The 20,345-nt window shown below is 37.0% G+C and overlaps 1 protein-coding gene across 1 annotated transcript in view; it reads left to right on the top strand.

Annotated features, from left to right (window-relative positions):
• The window catches only part of RASGRF1 (Ras protein specific guanine nucleotide releasing factor 1), a 203,789-nt gene extending 184,040 nt beyond the window's left edge, over positions 1–19,749 (top strand). The window contains exons 23-27 of the mRNA XM_072638744.1: positions 1,746–1,943; positions 8,841–8,920; positions 14,393–14,510; positions 15,635–15,703; positions 19,177–19,749. Coding sequence (XP_072494845.1) covers positions 1,746–1,943; positions 8,841–8,920; positions 14,393–14,510; positions 15,635–15,703; positions 19,177–19,269 — 558 coding nt within the window. The 3' untranslated portion in view covers positions 19,270–19,749. The remainder of the gene's footprint in view (positions 1–1,745; positions 1,944–8,840; positions 8,921–14,392; positions 14,511–15,634; positions 15,704–19,176) is intronic.
• Positions 19,750–20,345: the final 596 nt, after the last annotated feature.

The following is a 20,345-nucleotide window of genomic DNA, read 5'->3' as shown; positions in this document are numbered from 1 at the left end:
TGCTTCTTATGTGCAAAGCACCATGCTGAGTGCTAGAGATAGACACAAACAGAAAAGTAATAGTCTTTACTCTGAGAGAGGTCACATTCTAATCAAGGGGACAATACATTTAGAAGGTTTCAGTGCAGGTCACATGGGAAAGTCTCATGGTCCTTATGGTGCAGCAGCAAAGCTGATCTTAGTGCCTCCTCTTTAATGTAATTATTTAATATCATTAATCCCAGAGTTCTTGAGTTCAGCATCCTGGGCTGGACCCAACAGAGTCTGAGGGGAGATGGCAATAGTAGTAGTTTGACTTCCCTAGCACATACTGCCTTCTCTCTCTCCCTCAAGGTACCTTGCTACTTTGGCTAAGCTGGCTTGCCTGCTCTGTGTATGGCACTTGGCTGCCATTTGGTAAGGATGACTGGTCCTCTCTCCATAAGAGTTGCCTTCCTGAATCATAGTTATAAGGCTAGCTAGCCTGGAAGCATCAGTCTTGGTCTGAGGGTACTGCTACTCCAGGACTCCTACGTCTTTCTATCTGCTTATTGGTAGCAGTTGTTTGGTAGTTGTTACTGGTGGTGATGAGAAAGGTGGGCCCCCTCTCCACAAGGATTTCTCTCCTCAATGATGGCTATAGAGGCTGAGCTATACCACTAGCAGATCTGATGATTTAAATGGTACTACTATTCTCAGGGGTCTTGGGCTCAGGGTCTTGGGCTGAACCAATCAGGGTCTGAAGGAAGATGGTTGTCAAGGTGGTGATGATACTTTTGATTTGCGTGGTCTATGCTGCAATATCCCAAGGAGCCATGTTTAATTATAAGCAGTGCTATACTTTTCCTTTACTTTGTGTATACATATGTTTTTAAGCTGCCTATGTATGTAGCCCTCAAATTTAGCTAATACCCAGTATTGTCACAGTATCCACAACACAGAATCTCATATCTAGAAGAGGTTTCAGAAATTGTTCCAACTCATGCCTGAAAATGAATCCTTTCTATAGAAAATCTGATCATTGCTCATGTACCTCCTTTTGTAGACCTCCAGTGAGGGGAGGTCTCTGATACTTAAGGCAGCCCATTCCACTTTGGGACAGTTAAAATTGTTTGGAATTTTTTCCTTATCAAATCTAAATCTGCCTCTCTGCAACTTCTACCTAGTGATTCATTTCTGGGACCAAACAGAAAAATCTAATCCCTACTCTACACATCTGCCTTCCAGATGCTATCCTCACATTTTGCCATATGTTTTTAAAAAAAGATAAATTGCAGTAAATATCCATATCCCAAAACAATTCCTTATTTTTTCAAATTTTCTTTTTAGTGCTTGTTTACAGACCAACTAATTGATAAATATGAAAGCAGGGAAATTTAAAGCAAAATTGTTGAAAGTAAATTTATAACATTGGAAATGCATTTTTGACATGTCAATAGCAAAATTCAATCAAATTTTTAAAAATTTAAATTATATGCAACTGGTATAGTACAAAGAATGTTGAACTGAGTAAGAGTCAGAAGACTTGGAACCAGGCTCAGATCTGCCACATATTAGCTAGAGGAACTCGAGAAGTCACTTAACCTTTCTAAACCACCAGTTTCTCAACTGAAGTGAAGGAGATAAACTGGATGATTATTAGAGGACCCTTGCTGCTCCAAGAATCTTACAATTATAAGAAATTTCTGTCTGTTAAACAAGTTTCCAATCTCTTTTACTTTATTGAAATGATGTTTCTGGGTCTTGTTTCCTTTTTTCCCCCAAAGATCAGTAACCTGATAGCTTCAGAAATCCTCCGAAGTGAGGATATCAATGCCCGAGTTAGTGCCATCGAAAAGTGGGTGGCTGTGGCTGACATCTGCCGATGCCTACACAATTACAACGCTGTACTAGAAATCACCTCCTCCATGAACCGCAGCGCAATCTTCAGACTGAAGAAAACATGGCTGAAAGTGTCCAAACAGGTAGGATGAGGTTGTTCCATTATCTTTATAGAGTTGGATTTAGTGGTGATGACAGAAGTCTGAAGCTCTGTACATTATTTGCTGTGTAATTTTGAATATAAGCCTAGCCTAAATATAAGCTACAACCTAAAAGTGACATCTCTCTTAAAGGAAAAATAACATACAAGTTGGAAAATATCATAAACCATCATAGACTATCCACAAGTCAGATTTGGACAATATTTGGAGACAAATGAGAGCTATGGAACAGGAATAGCATTATCTCTGTGTAAACCAAGATGAAAGAGGCAATTTTGTAGGAAAAAACAATTCATTCGTATGAAAAGAAATATCTTTTCCCAGACATCAAGTGACAACTCCCTAGAGTAAGTACCAGAGACAGGTACCACCTGGGATAAGTAATACAGCTCATACAGATGAACACTTGTCTTTCCCTAATATTTTATTTCCCTTGGGTAGATCATAGGTCTGTCCATTCTGCTAATTGACTACAACATTTATGTGGTGCCACTAAATAAATTATTTTTCCCAACATGCCCCTGAAGTAGGATGATAGCATGACAATTTTTATGCTACATAATACAATGCATTGAGAATGGAAGGGATTTCTGGCGGGTAACACACCAGATCAGCAAGAGCTGATGCTAAATTTTCAATATCACTTATTCTAGGTCTTTAGCTTCCCATACTAAGTCATCCTTGCAACAAAGGAAATTGCCCTGGACCTGGAGTAAATTTTTCTAGGAGTTAGGAAGGAGTCAAATTCCAGCGACCCTTTCAGATTCCAAACTTTATTAATAAAATATTAACCAGACTCCATCAATGGTAAGATTTCTTTGATAGCCACTTGATAAGGGACTTAAATTCAAGGAAGATTTTTATTCTTTCAGGACATAAATATTAAATTCACCTTCGATGTAAAAAATTTGAACCAGAATTTCCTACGAAAAAAGGGACTGAAAGAAGATTATCCTTAGAGTCTGAAAGACTCTATTCCTGCCTCTGCCACACATGGGTTATATGACCTTGGACAAGTCACTTAACCTTATAGTGCTCCCAAGCAACTTTCTAAAACTATAAATTGCCAGTCTGTATCACTAGGAAGTTCCTTACTGGAATCTCCCTTACACCAATGAAGTCACAAGTCTGGTTTTTAAAAAATGCATGCGTCTGTATATATGTATTATATAGATAAGATATACATATACATATACACATTTAAGTATATATAGTTTATATGCATATTTGTATGTAAATATAAGAAAGTATGACTTGGAACCTTGCTAGGGAAGAAAATTATCTACAGTATGAAGGTGTTACCTTGGGTCTTTGAGCTCAGTCATGTGCCTTTAATAAATGATTACTTTCAGCACGTAGAAGTGACTTGTATGACTGAATGTGTATTTCCAAAATGATCAGTTTAATACCATCTATATGAGAATCTCAGTCCCGTTAACAACTACAGTTGTATCATATATTTGCCTATACTGTTTCTTTGGTCAGAGGGAAGAAAGAGCAACATCTTTCCCCTGCAGGATGCTTTATTGAGGTCATTTGGTAAAAAGCTACATCATTTCTGAGACTTTTTCTTCACCTTGTGAAAGGTTGGTAGTGTTCCTCACCACTGTACAGGTGAAGATGCTGAGAGACATAAAACAAGTGACAGTCTATAAGTGGAAAAGCTTAAGGTAGAACCCATAGCCCTTTAGTTTCTGATCTATTTTTCCATTTTCACAGTATACACTATGCCACACCATACTAAAACATTATAGTAGTCATAATAACTTAGCTAGACAAAGCATTTTAATGTTGGCAAAAACACTTTCTTCATAACAATGAATTAGATAATACAAGTGTCACTATCCCTATTTTATAGATGAAGAAACTGAGTTTCTTACAGATTAAGTGGCTTGTCTATGATCACAAAGCCAGTAAGTTTCTGAGGTGGGATTCGAATCAGGGTGTCGTAATTCCAGGTTAGGCCAGTATACTATCCACTATGCTACACTGTCTTGTCAAACTCATGGTATTACAATTCTACTACATACCATTTATTAACAATTCACTTTGCATTACAATAAGGCAAGTGTTATTGCCTTTTGAAAAATTGGGAAGTCAAGGTATGAAAAAAATTATAGCTGAAGATGTTGGTTTGATACCTCTAAGAAATATAGCTAGGTCAAGTATTATAAAGCCTGAAATTTCTTCTGTGCCTAGCTCCCAGACAAAGTCCTGATTCCTTCTAATGAATGACAAAAGGTGCTGACTATGGGACCTGTCATTGTTCTCAGCTTGACTCTTACCCATGTGGATCAGGATGTTTTTCTTAAAATTAGCCACCCTGACTCAGGTGACTATACTGCAGATTGGCCAAATGATGTAACTTCCAGCATTGCTTAGAGTAGAGCTTCAAGGACCTTTCTAGGCATTTCTTTAGACCTTGTTACAAAGAATGAAAAACCTCATCAGCTCAGTATTTTGCTTATTCTAATATCTTGATGTCTTCTACTCTCCTTGAATACTGTAATTCTATAGAAATTAAACAAATTTCAGTAACCATAGCTGCTAAACTTGTAGATGAAGTACCCTGGGGTGTCATTACTGGAAACTTGCCCTAGCCTTGTATAGTTAGAGCCTGAAACTGAAAATTAGCTCCATGTCACAACCCAACCCACTACTTTAAGGTAGAATGGATCGGTTTATGATTTTGCAGTCCTTTAGTTTGATCTGGAACTTGTGCCTCTAGAACATCAGATGTCAGTCTATATCCATGCTAGGTCTCTAGACATAGCACCATGCTGCCTAAAGTAGCAGAATGGCAAACTACCTCATCGCTAAGGTTTGCCAAAGACTTTTGCTTGTGGATAGGGTCTTTCCTCTTTCTAGCGCTCTTCTTCAAAGTTAACAGTCTGCAGCAATCTGCTAACACTGAAAAAATCATCTGTTATTGGCTTCATGTCTTTGGGGGATCTTCTATCTAAGGTCAACCAATCATATCTAATATTTCTAAATCGTTCTCTCTAGGATTTGAGGGGGTAGGTTTGATGGCAAATTATCACAGTAGATAAATTTCCTAGAGGATCAGAAAGATGGATCCTAATAATAGTATATATAGTCTTCATTTCATCCTTTAACGCATAGGTGCATAAAAGAAATAAAGCCTAGATCTATACTAAGCTAGGTCCTAGGCAAAATTGTGAATTAGCTAAATTTATCTTAGGAAAAATAGCTTCCTTTTCTTTCCCCTTTTTCTCCTATTTCCTCCCCCAAATCCACCTTGGTGTCTCTCATAATCTAGATCCCCTTCCTCCAATCAAAACCTGATCTAAGGAAGGTTCTGTAAGCTCATTAATACTGAGGAACAAGTGACTGATAAGGTTAAATATCTTATGTGTCCTTGAAGGGGAAAGGAAGAAGCTAATCATTTCTAATAGCGGACAAATCTGCATAAACCAAATGAAAAAATTATCATTGTGCAGTTTCAGATATCACAAAAGTAGGGTGGTGAAGGAGAAGAAAGTATTGAGTAAGACTGAGTCTCTTAATCCCTGAAATCAGGCCTTCAAGGTGATTGGTTCCATCTTCTTTGCTCCTGATTCCCCACATGCTCTGAATCTCTTTCCCTACAATACTCTGATGCCTACAAGCTAGTATGATGACCAAGATAGTTAGTCTTTGGGACAAACTCTTTGGTATTAGCCAAAAAAGGAAAGGACTGGAGCATCTCTGCCAAGTGTCTTCAACTCCTTCATGTTATCTTGGAGGAGCTAAGAGCAATCAATAGCCTTCATTTACAAAAATTGGTCCATTTGTTGGGTGCTATATAAATGCACATGAACTGTTAGGTCAAAAGTTTGTGGTTCATTTGCAGAGTTGTATTATATAGACATATCCTATATCTAACTGGAACAATTGTAGGTTAATAGTAGTAGCTAATATTTTTATAATTCCTACTATATGCCAGGCACTGTGCTAAGCACTTCTTTTTTTTACAAATATCTTCTCATTTGATACTAAAAACAACTCTTGGAGGTAGGGGCTGTTATGATCTCCATGGACATTTGAAAAAATTGAGGTAGAGGTTAAATCCAAGGCCATATAGCTATTAAGTGCCTGAGATCATATTTGAACTTAGGATACCACGCCCAGCATTCTATGCACTAACCCACTTACTTGCCTGCTGATCTGTGTTTCTCTACCTGACTGGAAGAAATGAAGAAAGCAAAATGCTACCAGTACTGATATAACTAATAGCTCTAGTTTTTAATAATATTAATAACTAGCATTTATATAACATTTAAAAGTTTACAAAGCACTTTACAATTGTTATATCATTTTAGTCTCTCAAGCACCCTGCAACATAAGTGCTATTATTATCCCCATTTTACAGATGAGAAAATTGAGGCAAACAGTTTAAGTGATTGTCCCACTGTCACACCGTTAGTAAATGTCTGAGGTTGGATTTGAACTCAAGTCTTCCTAGCTCCAATTCTAATACTCTACCTGCCATACCACCTAACTCTGGGCAGCAGAATATATGAAATTATTATGAATCTGGAGACTACTGCCCACAACCCTCCAAAATGCAAGTTGCTGGTAATGATGCCGCTTCTAGTTTTCTTGTACTTGCTATATTCAAACCAGGTCCTCTATGGGTGGTCCTACAATCCTACATATCAATAAAGATTTTACAAATAAGAAATCAAATTGAGTCTAAGGGAAAGCAAATCCCTATCTAGATGCCAGACAAAGGAGGTAGCTACTTGCCCTAAAGTCACCACAATCCATGTGAATGCCTGGATTTGTATCCTATCAGATCAAAGAGGACAGTGCTAGGCAGACAGTAGGTATTCAGGGAAAATAAAAAACTTGTTGGTTAATCCGTTGACCACTTTTCCAGGAGGCAACTAGAATATTGATTTTATTAAAGCATGAATTGACAGCCACATCAGAAGCTTTCCTCCAAAATGTGAATACACTAAGACCAATGGTATAGCTAGAAATCAAAAATTCACATTAAGCATTCACAGCCTCCTTTTTCCTCATCCCTTTTATTACAAAGGAAGAAAAAGGACAGCAACTGGCAGGAAGCATCTCCATTGTGCTGATTTTAGCTTGTCTTCCATTGCTTTCTTCACTTTCTCTATGCAGGCCAGAACCAAAGGAATAATACTGTATTTTTCAGAAAGGCGCATAATGGATCTTAATAGCACCTCTGTACCTCCGACAGATTTAAAGGCACTAAATAACACTATCCACCTTTCTTACTGGATTAGGGCTATGCCTTATCATGGGATATTAAAGTTGGAAAGGAAGATAGATCTGTTCAGGTTTGAATCCTAATGTACTGTAGATCTTCCCTCATCTTTGGGAAACAGCTAAATGACATGGTCTCCTAATTCCTTCAGCACTGAAGAACTATCATGAAGCTACATTGATTTCCACTTCAATTAGACCTTGAAATCAGATCGTAATTTCCTGTGGGAAGATTTTTTTCCAATAAAGACTTGGGTTAAATCTCAGTGTGAAGCCAACTGGAGCCAATGTCCTTCTGAGACACCAGAGACCACACTGAAATTGCCTAACCTGAAGAATGTTGCTGGATTACCATTTTTGTCCTTACTTAGCATGCAACCTTACTGTCTCAAATCTGTAATTTGGGGCCTGGAAGGGGTCTTGGAGATTATCTCAGAATCCAACCTCCTCATTTTTCAGGTGAGGTGACTGAGTTCCCAAGAAGTTCAGTGACTTAGAACTATAGGTTGAAGTTTGCCAGCTAGAAGGGAAGCTTAGAAGCTATGTATTCCAATGCCCTTATTTTACAGATGAGGAAACTGAGATCCAGTTAATTAATTAATTAATTTGCAGACCAAAGTCACCCAGTTAGCAGAATTAGGATTCCAAATCCACATTCTTTCTAAACCACAAATCCAGTCCTCTTTCCACTATAACGTTGTAAGATGAAAGAGCTGGTTAGCAGCAAAGAAAGACTCTATGACATTCTCCTTTACATTTGAAAGAATCACAAAATCTCAGAATGTTAAGAGATTGAAGGTTCTCAAGAGAATATCCAATCTTAATCTCTCATTTTACAGTTGAGACAACAGTGTTCCAAAAGGGGAAGTGATTTATCTTCTAGGACAAAACTAAGACATGGTAGAATTGGGACTCAGATGCAGGTCTTCTGACTCTCACCAGGCCTTCTGGTTTCTGTTTGAAGAGTCAGACATTTGTCACTTCTTTGGAGCCTAATTTGTGGATTTGGTGAGATTTGGTTATCTTACATATGACCAAAAGAAAGCATCGCATCAAAGTTTAGTTTTCTTTTCAAACTTCCTTCAAAACCTTTTCTTCTTGGGCAATCATTCCAAGTACAATCCTTTACTTAAAGTAAGAGTATTTGTATAGTTACAGTATTTAAAAGGTAGAACTGTATAGAAGTGACTCATGTTTCAGGAGTAGTCATGGAAAAGACCATATGAGGAGAAAAGTAATATATGGTGATAGGATAAAGAGACATGAAAATAGGCAGTTCTCTACACATCTATTTAAATTAATCTCAGATTTAAAATACCGGGTTTATCAAAAACCATCTGCACCCCATTACTATGCAGCCTATTCTGAGAGCCAAATTTTAACCCCACTCATACATATTTATTGCAAATTTCTTTTAGTGAAATATATGTGTGTGTGTGTGCATGCAAAAGAAGACAGCTTGACAGATTCCAAACATCTGAAAAGTTCTAAGACTAGGTCATATTCTACCATGCAAACACACGCAACAAAATGTTTTTTCCTTACTTTAGCGAGGACATGAAGTTGGAGGAAGTGCAAAACAACTTGTTTCCGACATTTTAAATGTGTTGTTTGCTAGTAAATGCTTCTAATTCCTTCTAGACAAAAGCTTTGATTGATAAACTCCAAAAACTTGTGTCATCAGAGGGCAGATTTAAGAATCTGAGAGAAGCTCTGAAAAAGTAAGTGTGTCATTTTGTGATTCTTACTTTTCTAAAAAAAAAAAAAAAAATTTAAAGGCCATTGCAGACAAAACTTTTCCAAAAATTAAAAGAAAAAGTGAAAAGAAGTCTGCTTGCCATTATTTGTTACAATTGTATTGGAAGCTAATGAATAATACTTCATTAAGAACACATTAAACCATGATAACTGTAGCCTAGGATTTGCTAAATAATATTTTTATTGTTCATTAAGGACACGATGGTCAGTTTGCAGTTATCATCACCTCTTTCCAGAAGAGGAGACAGAGGAACTAAAAGGGAAAGAGATCTGCCTAAGGTCACACAGCAAGCAAATGTAAGAGCTAGGATATTGGAGCTCAGAAACACTGATGTGTTAAATTCACTAAGCACTTGTCTTAACATGGTGACCCAATTGACTGAAAGGGAAAAATAAGTAAAGCCTGTTATGTTTCTAAAGTTGAGTTTCCAGGTATCCAAGTTGGTGCAAATGATATTGACTTCACCTTAACTATGATTATGCCAAATGACAGACAGAGGACAATCTGCAGGTAGCACTTTGTATATCTGCCATGTTTGGCATTTTTACAATAAAACCAAGAAAGTGCACCCAATGGTCACGGTGAAGAGGAGAAACAGAATCTCTATCAAATTCTGCTAGAACTCCTAAAGAGACAGTCTGGTCATTGACTGTGCGTTCTCATGGTGACTGTTTTAAACTCTGTCCCAAATCAATGTGACATGCTGAGTTTGTTATTTCAGTGAGTATTGTTGCCTTCTCCACTCATCAATCAAGTGCTTTCTTTGGATAATTCCATTTGGTCTCTGTATTGACTTCCATTTCCCATATGGTCACATTGTGTGTTACATAATCACCTGTTGATTGAACAGCATTAGAAATGTGAATGCGCTTCCTTAGATATCTTGGAGGCAATCCCGTGCCTACTGTCTCATCAGAGCACATCTGTGCTGCCCACCATGCCCTTCCATCTGAAAGCTCATTATCCAAAACACTTGCTATGGTGTCCCTAGCAACATTTTTGTTTGCTCACTCTCAGGACTGAGCATGGAGACCAGTCGATGCCTTTGGCTCTTTAATAACCAGGGTGTGGAGGTCAAATGTAAGAAGCTCTGATGAATTTCCTTTCCTGACTCCAAGAGCCTCCTCCTGTTCTTCTTGTGTCTTCCTGCTTTCCTTCAGTCTGTCTTTCACCAGCTCAATGTATCATTGGCTTGATCACCCCCACTTTTATGTCCTTTGGCAGATGTTCTATCCATCTGTGCTGTTAAATCTTCTCTCCAGTCATGGTCCCTGGGAGACATCACAATATTTTTTTCCTTCTCCATGGGTCAGTGCTTTGCCTTGGGCTCTCACATTATTCATTCACAAACTTGTCTGTCTTGCAGAGAAGCCTCTTCACTGCAGCTTCATCAACCTTTATCTCCTTTCCTGTTTAATATCCTTCCCTATTTGCTTGCTCAGTTTCTCATTTTGTACCACAATGCCTATCCTTGCTCGTTTCCCACTTTCTGGTTAAATTAGAAAGTATCTCTTTCCTATTCTCTCCAGCTCACCAAGGCATAGATTGTGACTTTTTTTTCCTCTTCAGAAAGGGAATATTTGTTTCCAGGCTTTTAATTTTCTTTGAAATGTATTTCTAGAAGTCAAGTTCATTATAAAATCATAGTCTTAGCCCTGTGGTATGGATCTAACTAAATTGAGAGAAAATAATAACAATAGAACATTTTATTAACAGCACTTTTCCCTCTCAAGAGTTTGCATTTTAATACATATTTTATCCTTTGCATTCATCGATACAAAGTAGACCTGGGCAGATATCTCTGTCTTAAAGGAGAGGGGGGGAAAGAGGATATGGAGGACAAAGAGATTAAGTAATTTGTCTAATATTCCATAGTTGAAGACTAGAATCCAGGTCTCCTGACTCTTCATAGAGTATCCTATCTACACTGTGCTGTCTAAACTTCTGTTATGACTCTTTCTACCTGCCATGGATAAGCACGACTTTATGAGCATAATAATATAAAATCCTGCCCTTAATGGAATGGTTGGGCATGAGCATTTTATAATGAGAAGAATAAATTCTCAGACCCAAATTACAACCTAGAATTCAATGAGAATTTTTTCCAAAATTTCTCTTCATTTGTACCTATCCCAAAATGTCTAATGCCCCAGATAGATTTACTTCTTTTGAATTCTCATATTCTTTCATAATATATGTTCTAAGAGTCAGTTTTAGCACCTATAGAGGATTTTTTTTAATTTATAATTTCTGAGACATTCAACCTTTGCCTAACTGAAGAAGTCTTCCATGATCATTCTTCCCAGTGACCAAATCCTTTTCAGAATATATCATAATTTTTAATTTAATTCAATATTGATTTGTATCCTTCATGGCACACCTTCAAGATACCAGTTTGTTGGTGATTCATCTACCTCCAGCTACTCCCAAGCACTCCAGCAACCCCTCAGTCACCATATATGTGTTTCAGCATTTTTAATTGATTATGTATCTATTTTGTATGTTACTTATAATCATGTGTGTCCTTGTATATGTTCTTCTCCTGTTTCCCTAGCTATAATGTAACCTCCTGAAGACTGTTCTTCATTGTTTCATAATACCTCACAGTCTCCAGCAGAGGGTTTGGCATACAACTGGAGCTCAAAATAGGTTGATGATGTAAGAGACCTGGCAGATTCCTATATCCATCCTATGACCACGTCTGGATATTGTCCCCAAAATACAACAAACTAACTCTCCAAAACATAAACCCAGCTGTTATCTTGCTCCTGGTGTACATGATCACATCATGCCCTTGGTCCTGCTTCATGATTTTTCAAACATTTAAGTGAATAGAGGGCCCCATATAATCTTCAGAGAGAATCTACAATTTCTAATCATTCATATTCAGTCTGGACTCGTTTTACCTTGTGATCTCTCTTTTGTCTAAGAGTTGTGGGCAGCAAAAGAAAAGAAAGTCTCTACTGAAATTTCAGGATTTATTATGACTGAGAAATGAGAGGCAGGAGGTGGCAGTAAAAGATCTTCAAGATAGCATTGAAAAGTATCTTTCCTGCGACTCTTCAAAATCTCCCTCTAACTATTATTGGAGCAAAATTCTTCTCCAAGCATTTGTGTGCTTTGATTATTTCTGTTTGGAGCCACATGCAGAGATAGAGTGCTAATGAAATAAGTGAGAGCACCTCACATTTATATAGCACTTGGCAGCTTTCATTGTGATTTATATTCAATGATTATAGAATTTTCGAGTGAAGAGAGACCTTAGAAATCATCTAGCCAATCCTTGCATTTGAATGCATGGTATGGGGGAAGGAGCACTGATTTGGAATGAAGAGGATCTGTGTTAAAAATCTACCACTTACAGACCTGTGTGAGTTTGGGCAAGTCATTTGATTTCCCGGAGCCTCAGTTTTCTTATCTGTAAGATGGAGGAAGTCAGACTAGATTACTTCCAAAGTCCTTTCCAATTGGAAATCCTATAATTCTCCTTCCCAGATGAAGGAACTGAGTCCTAGAGAAGTGAAAGAACTTGCCCAAGGTCATACAGATAAACTAGGACAGGAAGCCAAGTCTCTTGGCTCCTCACCCAGTGAGCTTTCCACTCAATTACTACCTCCACTACGGCCTGCCTCTTTCTCATGACGAGCCAGGAAACTAGTTTCGAATGGCCCTTGGCACGCTATGCAACTGACAGGAAAATGCTTTTAATGAAAGGGTAAAGTTAGCAGGGGTAAGCTGGTAACGAGTCTAGACTGTATTATATGTAATTGTATGTGTGGCGTTTCCATTGTACTTTGCTTCTTTTCAGTTTCTTTCCACAAGTGCTCCACACTGTGCTGAATGAATAGGATTCGAATCACTTTTTAACACTGGAAAAGTGCCTCCTTCTTCCCATTAGCCTGTGTGTTTGCCTCTTTACTATCCCCTGGGGATCTTATTGTACATCCTAATTATTATTTTCTCTCCAATTGTCTGTGTCATGTTGTGCTTTGGCTGCCATTATGCTAAGCCTTGGTTTTGTACGCTAAGTTGACAAGAAGGATGCAGGGTGCTTGCAGGAGTTCTGTTGAATAAACATCTAATGATATACTGAAAATCTAAAAATAAACAAAGTTTACATCATCATCACAATACCTTTATATTCACCCAGGATGGACAGATAGGCAGATATAGATGATAAATAAATAGATGATACATTGATTATTGATAGAGATGATAACAAGAAGATACATTGGTAGATAGATAGAGCATTTGCTAATAGCCTACAATGTGCCAGGACCATGAAGAAAACTCAGAAGGATTTGGTAATCTTCCCAACACTTTCTCTTAATAAGAAAACAATAGTAATCTTTATTTTACCAGAGGAAGGGCCAGAGAAAAAGACAGAAACATCATGTGATACACTCCAGCATTTCAGTGGCTTGGCACATACATCCACCTAAGTCCTAATCTATTGGCTTTTTGACCAATTGACAACAAGGGGATCCTGAGGAGCAAACAGCTCCTAGGATGAATTCTATGAAGAGGTCAAAGACAGCCAAAAAATGTACTATATACAACCTTAGGAGACCTTAGCACTGAGCTCTGATGGTGTGGGGAGATTTTTAAAAAGTAACAAAAGACACCACCCCTACCACCAGTAGTGGAATAGACATAAAAAAAAAAAGGTATTTCTATCAATACAAGTAACAGAGTACACTTAATCATATGTAAATAAATAGGAATGGAAGATTCCAAAGAGATTTTGGGAATGGAGTGTGGTTAGTCAGGTGAGGTTGATCTGCAAGGATATGTTGGTTTTTTTAAGTCTTTTTAAGAGTTTTGATGGAGGGAAGGGAAATTTGAGTAGAAAAAGTGAGATGCCTAATAATTAAGAAGCAAGAGGTAAAGAAGGAACAAAGAAGTGTTTACCTACTAGACCAATAAAACAGGTCTGGGTACAGTGGGAAACCATTTGAGATTAAAGAAAAGTAATTTCTAGAATGTCTTATAGGTCATGATGGTGTCACCACTTTCATTGAAATGCCGGAGAAAATTGAAATTGCCACATTCTAAGGGCCTTTCTAACATCATCTAACTAATTCTCATCACCATTGAAACAGATTGTACATGGAAATTTATTCCTATTTTACTGATAAGAAAAGTGAGGTCTCCATGAGGAAAGATATTTGCCTCAGGTTACTTATCAGACAAATAGGTGCCAAACCCTAAATCTGAAGCCTTCTAACACTGGATTCTATACACTAGAGCTTATACAAATTAACTCTGGTTCCTAAAAAAAATACAGTTACAGTTAGATGAGGAAACCTTCTGACATTATTTTAAAAGAGAGAACACAAAAGCATATGCAAGCCAGATATAGCCCTAGGGGAGTTGTGTTTGTATGTATGTATGTGTGTTAATGAAAACCTTTTTTATACCATTTGCTTTGAAGTTGTGACCCACCTTGTGTTCCATATCTTGGAATGTACCTCACTGATCTGGCATTCATTGAAGAAGGAACACCCAATTATACAGAGGATGGCCTGGTAAACTTCTCCAAAATGAGAATGGTGAGTTTCCAATGCTTATCTCCAAGGAAAGTAAAGAACTGGCAGAGGAGGGGAAGGTATTGATTCTAGAAGTGGGACATATCTCCTGGCCTTTTTGCTGAGTGACATACAGCTTACTGAGATAAACAACTCCCAACTGATCACCAGTGAAGGGAGAAGAAAAGTTGAGTTGTAGAAGGTTGGTCACAAAGTCTGGAAAAGGTAGGCAAAGCCTCCTGAATGTATGGTCAATTACCACAGCTCAGCAAAATACCAAGGGGGCTGGTCCTCTGCAATGATGCCCTCAACTGCAGAAAGAAAACTGCACAAGCAAACTAAAACTCATTACTTATTCAAAACTGATCTTCATATAATGTATTCAATATAACAAAAGATATTTCTTCACCTTTGGGAATAATCAATTCTAATTTTGATCAATTCGGTCAGTCAGAAGGACAAAGCAAGTTTATTATTCTGTAACTACCATCTTTTAAACCTATGAAAATATTTCAAAAAGCGTTTATTCAATAGCCTACTATATGCAAGGCACTATGGGGCTTGGCATAAACTAAAGATAAAATGAAAGTCTTTATCTTCAAGGAGTTTACATTCTAATTGGAGGAAATAATATATGAGCAACGAAAGCATAAACAAAGCAAATACAGAGCAATTTGAACTGAGGGAGGAATACTTCTAATGATGGGGAGATCAGGAAATCCCTTTACACACCATATCATACCTCCAACTGTTGTTTGGGAATGTAATATACTATTGATATGCTATGAATGCATACTCTATACAAATCAATTTTTATATGACCTAGTATCTCCAAAATACATTGTAGCCATAGGATTCCATTTCGGTAATACCTAACTATGACCAACATAATGTCCTATCAAGCTCATTAAAATGAAGTTTTTGCCTCTACATAGAGCATTAACATACTTATATAGATTTAACAAGGGGTGCATTTCCCTCAGAAGCAAGCTACAAGTCCAAAGAACACCATTCCCAATATAATCTTCAAAGAAGTGAAATTAACATTAGATAGAATAACACCCAACTTAGCTAGTGAATTCCATTTTAATTTTTTGCAATAACTTAGCAAAAATCTTTTTTCAAAAATTCTTTTTATTGTAACACAGATATCCCATATTATCAGAGAGATCCGTCAATTTCAACAAACCGCCTACAAAATAGAACATCAAGCAAAGGTATGTTTTAATGATTTGCCGTTGAGGGTATGGGGGATGGGAGAAGTTGGTAGCATGACATGATGACTAAAATGATAGCACTGGATTCAAAAGGATTTGAGTTCAAGTCCTTCCCCCTGACAAGTATCAACTATGTGATCATGAGCAAGTAATGAACTTCTAAGTGTCCCAGACTAAGACTGGAAGTTAAAAGTAAATGAGATCACAGGTTGAGACTATATGTGCGTGTATATGTATGTATATATTTATCCTTTAAGTTATACCTTAGTCAATAACTTCAGGGGCCAATTGCCATAGAAAACAGTAAACTGTAACATAAGCTATGAAAATAAGCCCTGGTCCAAACTCAAAGAACATCAGGCCTTAAAGAAAATGAAAACCTTACCTGACAGGAAACCAACTCATAAGAGCATTCTAAATTTTTTTAATCTGATTTTTTTCTGTTCTACTTTTATGAGAAATGAACAGGTGACAAGGAAAAAGTCCAATAGATTTTATTCAAAAATACAAGGCTAATTCACCCTTTTCAACAGAATGATATCCCAGATCAATTTAATTCACCTCCACAAGCATGTATTAAGCACCTATTGTGTACCAGGCACTGTGCTATACACTGGAAATACAAACATGAAAAGAAAATGAGCCCTAGCCTCAAGTTTACATTGTTGTAAGGGGATGCAATTTGTAGAGATAAATAAATATGCAAATTAACTACAAAATAATATTGGACTAGGGGAGAAATGAGTGGAGATTCATAAGTGAGGCAATGAGGAACAGCCTCTTGTGAGAAATGGTATTTGAGCATAGTCTTGACCCAGAAACCCTATAAGATGCTAAACTGTCTTAGACTAAATTATCTTCCATATACTCTCCTTATTTAAGTGGAAAGTACATTAATACACCTTGGAAAGGTTTTGAACAATAAGGATTGAAACACAAAGGGTTAATCAATTCATCCTCAGTTCAAAAGTTCAATCAACATATCATTCCAAGCTCACAGTTATTCAAGTTATACCGTATCTATTTTTCCTTTGGCTTCCCTACTTGTCTGGTTTTTCATATGAATCTGTCTTCATGGGTGAACTCTGATTATATTTTTTGCTCTGAGCTGGTGCCTGTGCAATCTGAGTATTGTCTCCATTATAGGGAAGAATGATTAACAAACTATTCATTAAGTTCTTATTTGCATTTAAAATAAATCATGAACATTTATTAGCCTAAGAAATCAAATCAAATTAAAAATCAACAAATCATAATTGGGTTACATGTAATGCAGTGTGCTAAACACTAAGAACCTATATTATATTAGTAGATATTCATGTACAACAATGTGAGCTGAACCTAAGCCCTTGCTCAGGGAATTTCAACATATTTGTGGAACTTCCAACACATCGTCCTCTACTCACAACCAATAATGGATTTAATAAAAAAGAGGAAAGGCTAATAAAGTCAATGCTTAGATGTGATCATTGAAATATGGTCATATACCTCTCTAATTTTTGGAGTGTTTAAGATTTCAGAGGTTATTCAGTGGAGAATAACCATATTTCTGATCTGACTTACCCAGTAGTAGAAAGGGTTATCTTCCCACCACCCATAAAAGGTTCACCGTTATTTCTGCTAGATTTTGGTTCTCTTAAGAACGTTTTGTAAAAAATACTTTAGTTGCATAGACTTCTTGATTTTTTAAATAGTTGGATGAATTTAATTTGTCACAACTTGATGGCATCTCAGCATGCCTAAAATGTAGCCCATGCCCTGGCATTGTTATTCCAAATCCCTGTTTACAGAATGACATTAGTGTTTTCTGTCAAAGTGTTTTCTCTGATGGATTATTAGTCAATATAAATTAATAAGTATATTTAAGTAGTCTTTAGAAAAAGTTATTTACTAAGTTGCTATAGTAATAGCAGTTGGCACAAAATATCTCCCACACTCAACAATCAGGACATAGAGTTCCAGGGTAAAGTGAACATGACACATGTGATGAATGGCTTACCTACAACTGAAGGTCCATTTCTTCCATTGGTAGGGTCCTCATGAAGTTTCCCTTGACCATGCTATAGCTGTCTTCTGGGCCCCTTGCAGTTGTGAAGCTGCCTTCTTCAATGTATCTGGTTTGTCTTTTGCTCCTGATAGTTTGTCCTTGGCCCACTGCCACCACTCACTGCCATCTCTGGGACATTCCCAAGATGATGATGAGAAGTCTAAATATTCCAACCCTATAAAATTAATAAAATTATCCTCTAGTCAAGTGATTCCCTCTCAGAGTAGTGACCATACTGCTCTTTAGTCTAGATGATTGAAGAGTTCTTGGAATGGTTTGTGGATCAAGAACTCCATTTCTCAGTCTCCAGAACTAAACCCATTATGTCCCAAAGAAATTTAACTCAAGAAAAGGCAACCTTTCAGATTACCCTAGAAACACTTTTTTAAAGAAAAATGTCATGCAGAAACTAAACCCTAAAATATACAGACTTCACAAATGCCACCAAAATGTCCCTTTACATCCTCATTCTCCTATAATTAAACTTACTTTTCTTTAAGCATCAGTATTTAAATTATAAATCATAGTGATGGGATATTTGGGTGCTTGTGCTTGAACCCCAGTTTTAAAAATCACATTTCTCCCTAGCTTCAAAACTATCCCTGACAGTTTTCTCCCCACCCCAAGGACACTATGCCTAACAGTAACTCATTAGAGGGCCCTACTAAGACAAACTACCTTTCTCCACAATTATTCATGAGTGGACCCCAGTAAAACAAACTATCTTTCCTCATCACAAGAACAAGCTGACCTCTGATGAAATTCTCTTGTAAAAACAGTACTATCTCATAACCACAGAATTATCAAGTATTGGTTCTCAAGGTTGTCATATTCAATCCAGAGGCCAAGCTATAGATATCAACTCTCAAAGCTATCTTGCTATAGACATAACAGACCAAAAAGACACCCCTGAGAAACCATTTCCCCTAGTTTCCAACAGTGAATGAAGACTGTGACCAAGGTTGTTAGTTATCACCTAACTAGCATATCTGCCAGATGATCCACTGCTCTTCCTATATAAACTTTAGCATCACTCCTATAAAGTTGCAAGTTCCTTAAGGAGCTCTGCCTGCTGCAATAGCATAAAATAAACCTTTACCACTTTGACTTGAAGAATGCTTGAGTCCATGAACTCATTCCAGATGACCCTGTCCAGTACTCCAGTCTTTGAGGGAGGAAGGGTTCCTGAACCCCTTAAACCGCATTAATAGGATCTGAAGATAACTTTTTTCAAAGCCTGTATCTTATCCAGTTTACTGTTTTTCTATTTTAATTACTAGTGTTGTAACAGTATTGTCTCCTACTGAGTTGTTTTTTCAAAGAAAATGTGTTGTATCTCTGCTATGTTATGGCTTTAAATAGGCTTTTGTGGGTTGGCCTGAGAACCTAACCACCCAATTAGAGGATTGCCATTTCATTTTTTCAGGTAACACAATATTTACTGGACCAATCTTTTGTAATGGATGAAGAAAGCCTCTATGAATCCTCTCTACGAATAGAACCCAAATTACCAACCTGAAGAGCAGACCAGGAACTGCAGCTAAAGTGTATACATTCTATATGATAATGTACATACTTGTTTTGTTTCTCTTGGACACCCTAGATTTTCTTCTCAGTATGTGCTTCTCAAATGAAATAAAATCAGTATTGTTCTTAGATTATTACAGTAGAACTGGAATACAAATTTCTGCATTGTTTAAGATTTCACAATCCAACGCTGTTTCCTGCGGTGCCTATTTCTTTTGAATACCTGTATTATTGTGTCCTTTTATTCTTATGCTTCCTCCTCAAAAGAGGAAAAATGAACCAATGTATAAGAAACCCTATGCACCAATAATTGCTTCCTTTTTTCCCCAGCCCAGATCCCTGTGGTTCTGATGGGTTAGCAATTTAGGCGCTTACCAGCATATTTTACATAGTTGTTATAAATGGGGAAAACACACATATGCATATATACATGCTTTTTGAAGTCAAGTCATTTTAATAAATATATTCCTGCTGGCAGTGATGTAATTTCAAAAGCAAACTTCTGCAAAAAAAAAAAAATACTGTTATAAAGAATTCCCATCACTAAATAACCTTGATGGAACAAAGTAGTATAAACCAGAATTCATCCTACTTTAAGAAGACTGCTATCTCGTCTGATACCATATCACTCATTGTTCTATTAATATAAGATAGCATGAATCACAGTTTAAATAAACTGAATGAGGTTCTATACCTTTGTGAGGAAAACTACCATTGGTGTATCTTATACAATCCATGATTTTTGTAGATTGCTGCCCAGAGTTCATTTGTGGTAGGGAACACACACACACACACACACACACACACACACACACACACACACAATGTAACTTTCAATATTTCAGCTACATAACAATACAGGCTTATGTTGAGATGCTATAAATCTGTATACCTTGTGATAATCAGTACCATAATGTAGAATTAGAGAAACAATTACCAAGTGTTTTTATTGCATATACTGTAATCCTGTCTAAATATCTTCTAGCAGGAATATAGTAATGTAGTGCTTATTCTGTGAATACTACCATGTATTTTTTACATTGTACAGTATATAAAACACAGTTTAAC

This window comes from Notamacropus eugenii, chromosome 1 (genome assembly GCF_028372415.1).
Source record: "Notamacropus eugenii isolate mMacEug1 chromosome 1, mMacEug1.pri_v2, whole genome shotgun sequence".
Lineage (NCBI taxonomy): Eukaryota > Metazoa > Chordata > Mammalia > Diprotodontia > Macropodidae > Notamacropus > Notamacropus eugenii.
Note: the sequence above shows the minus strand (reverse complement) of the source record. Positions and strands in the feature narration are given on the sequence as shown.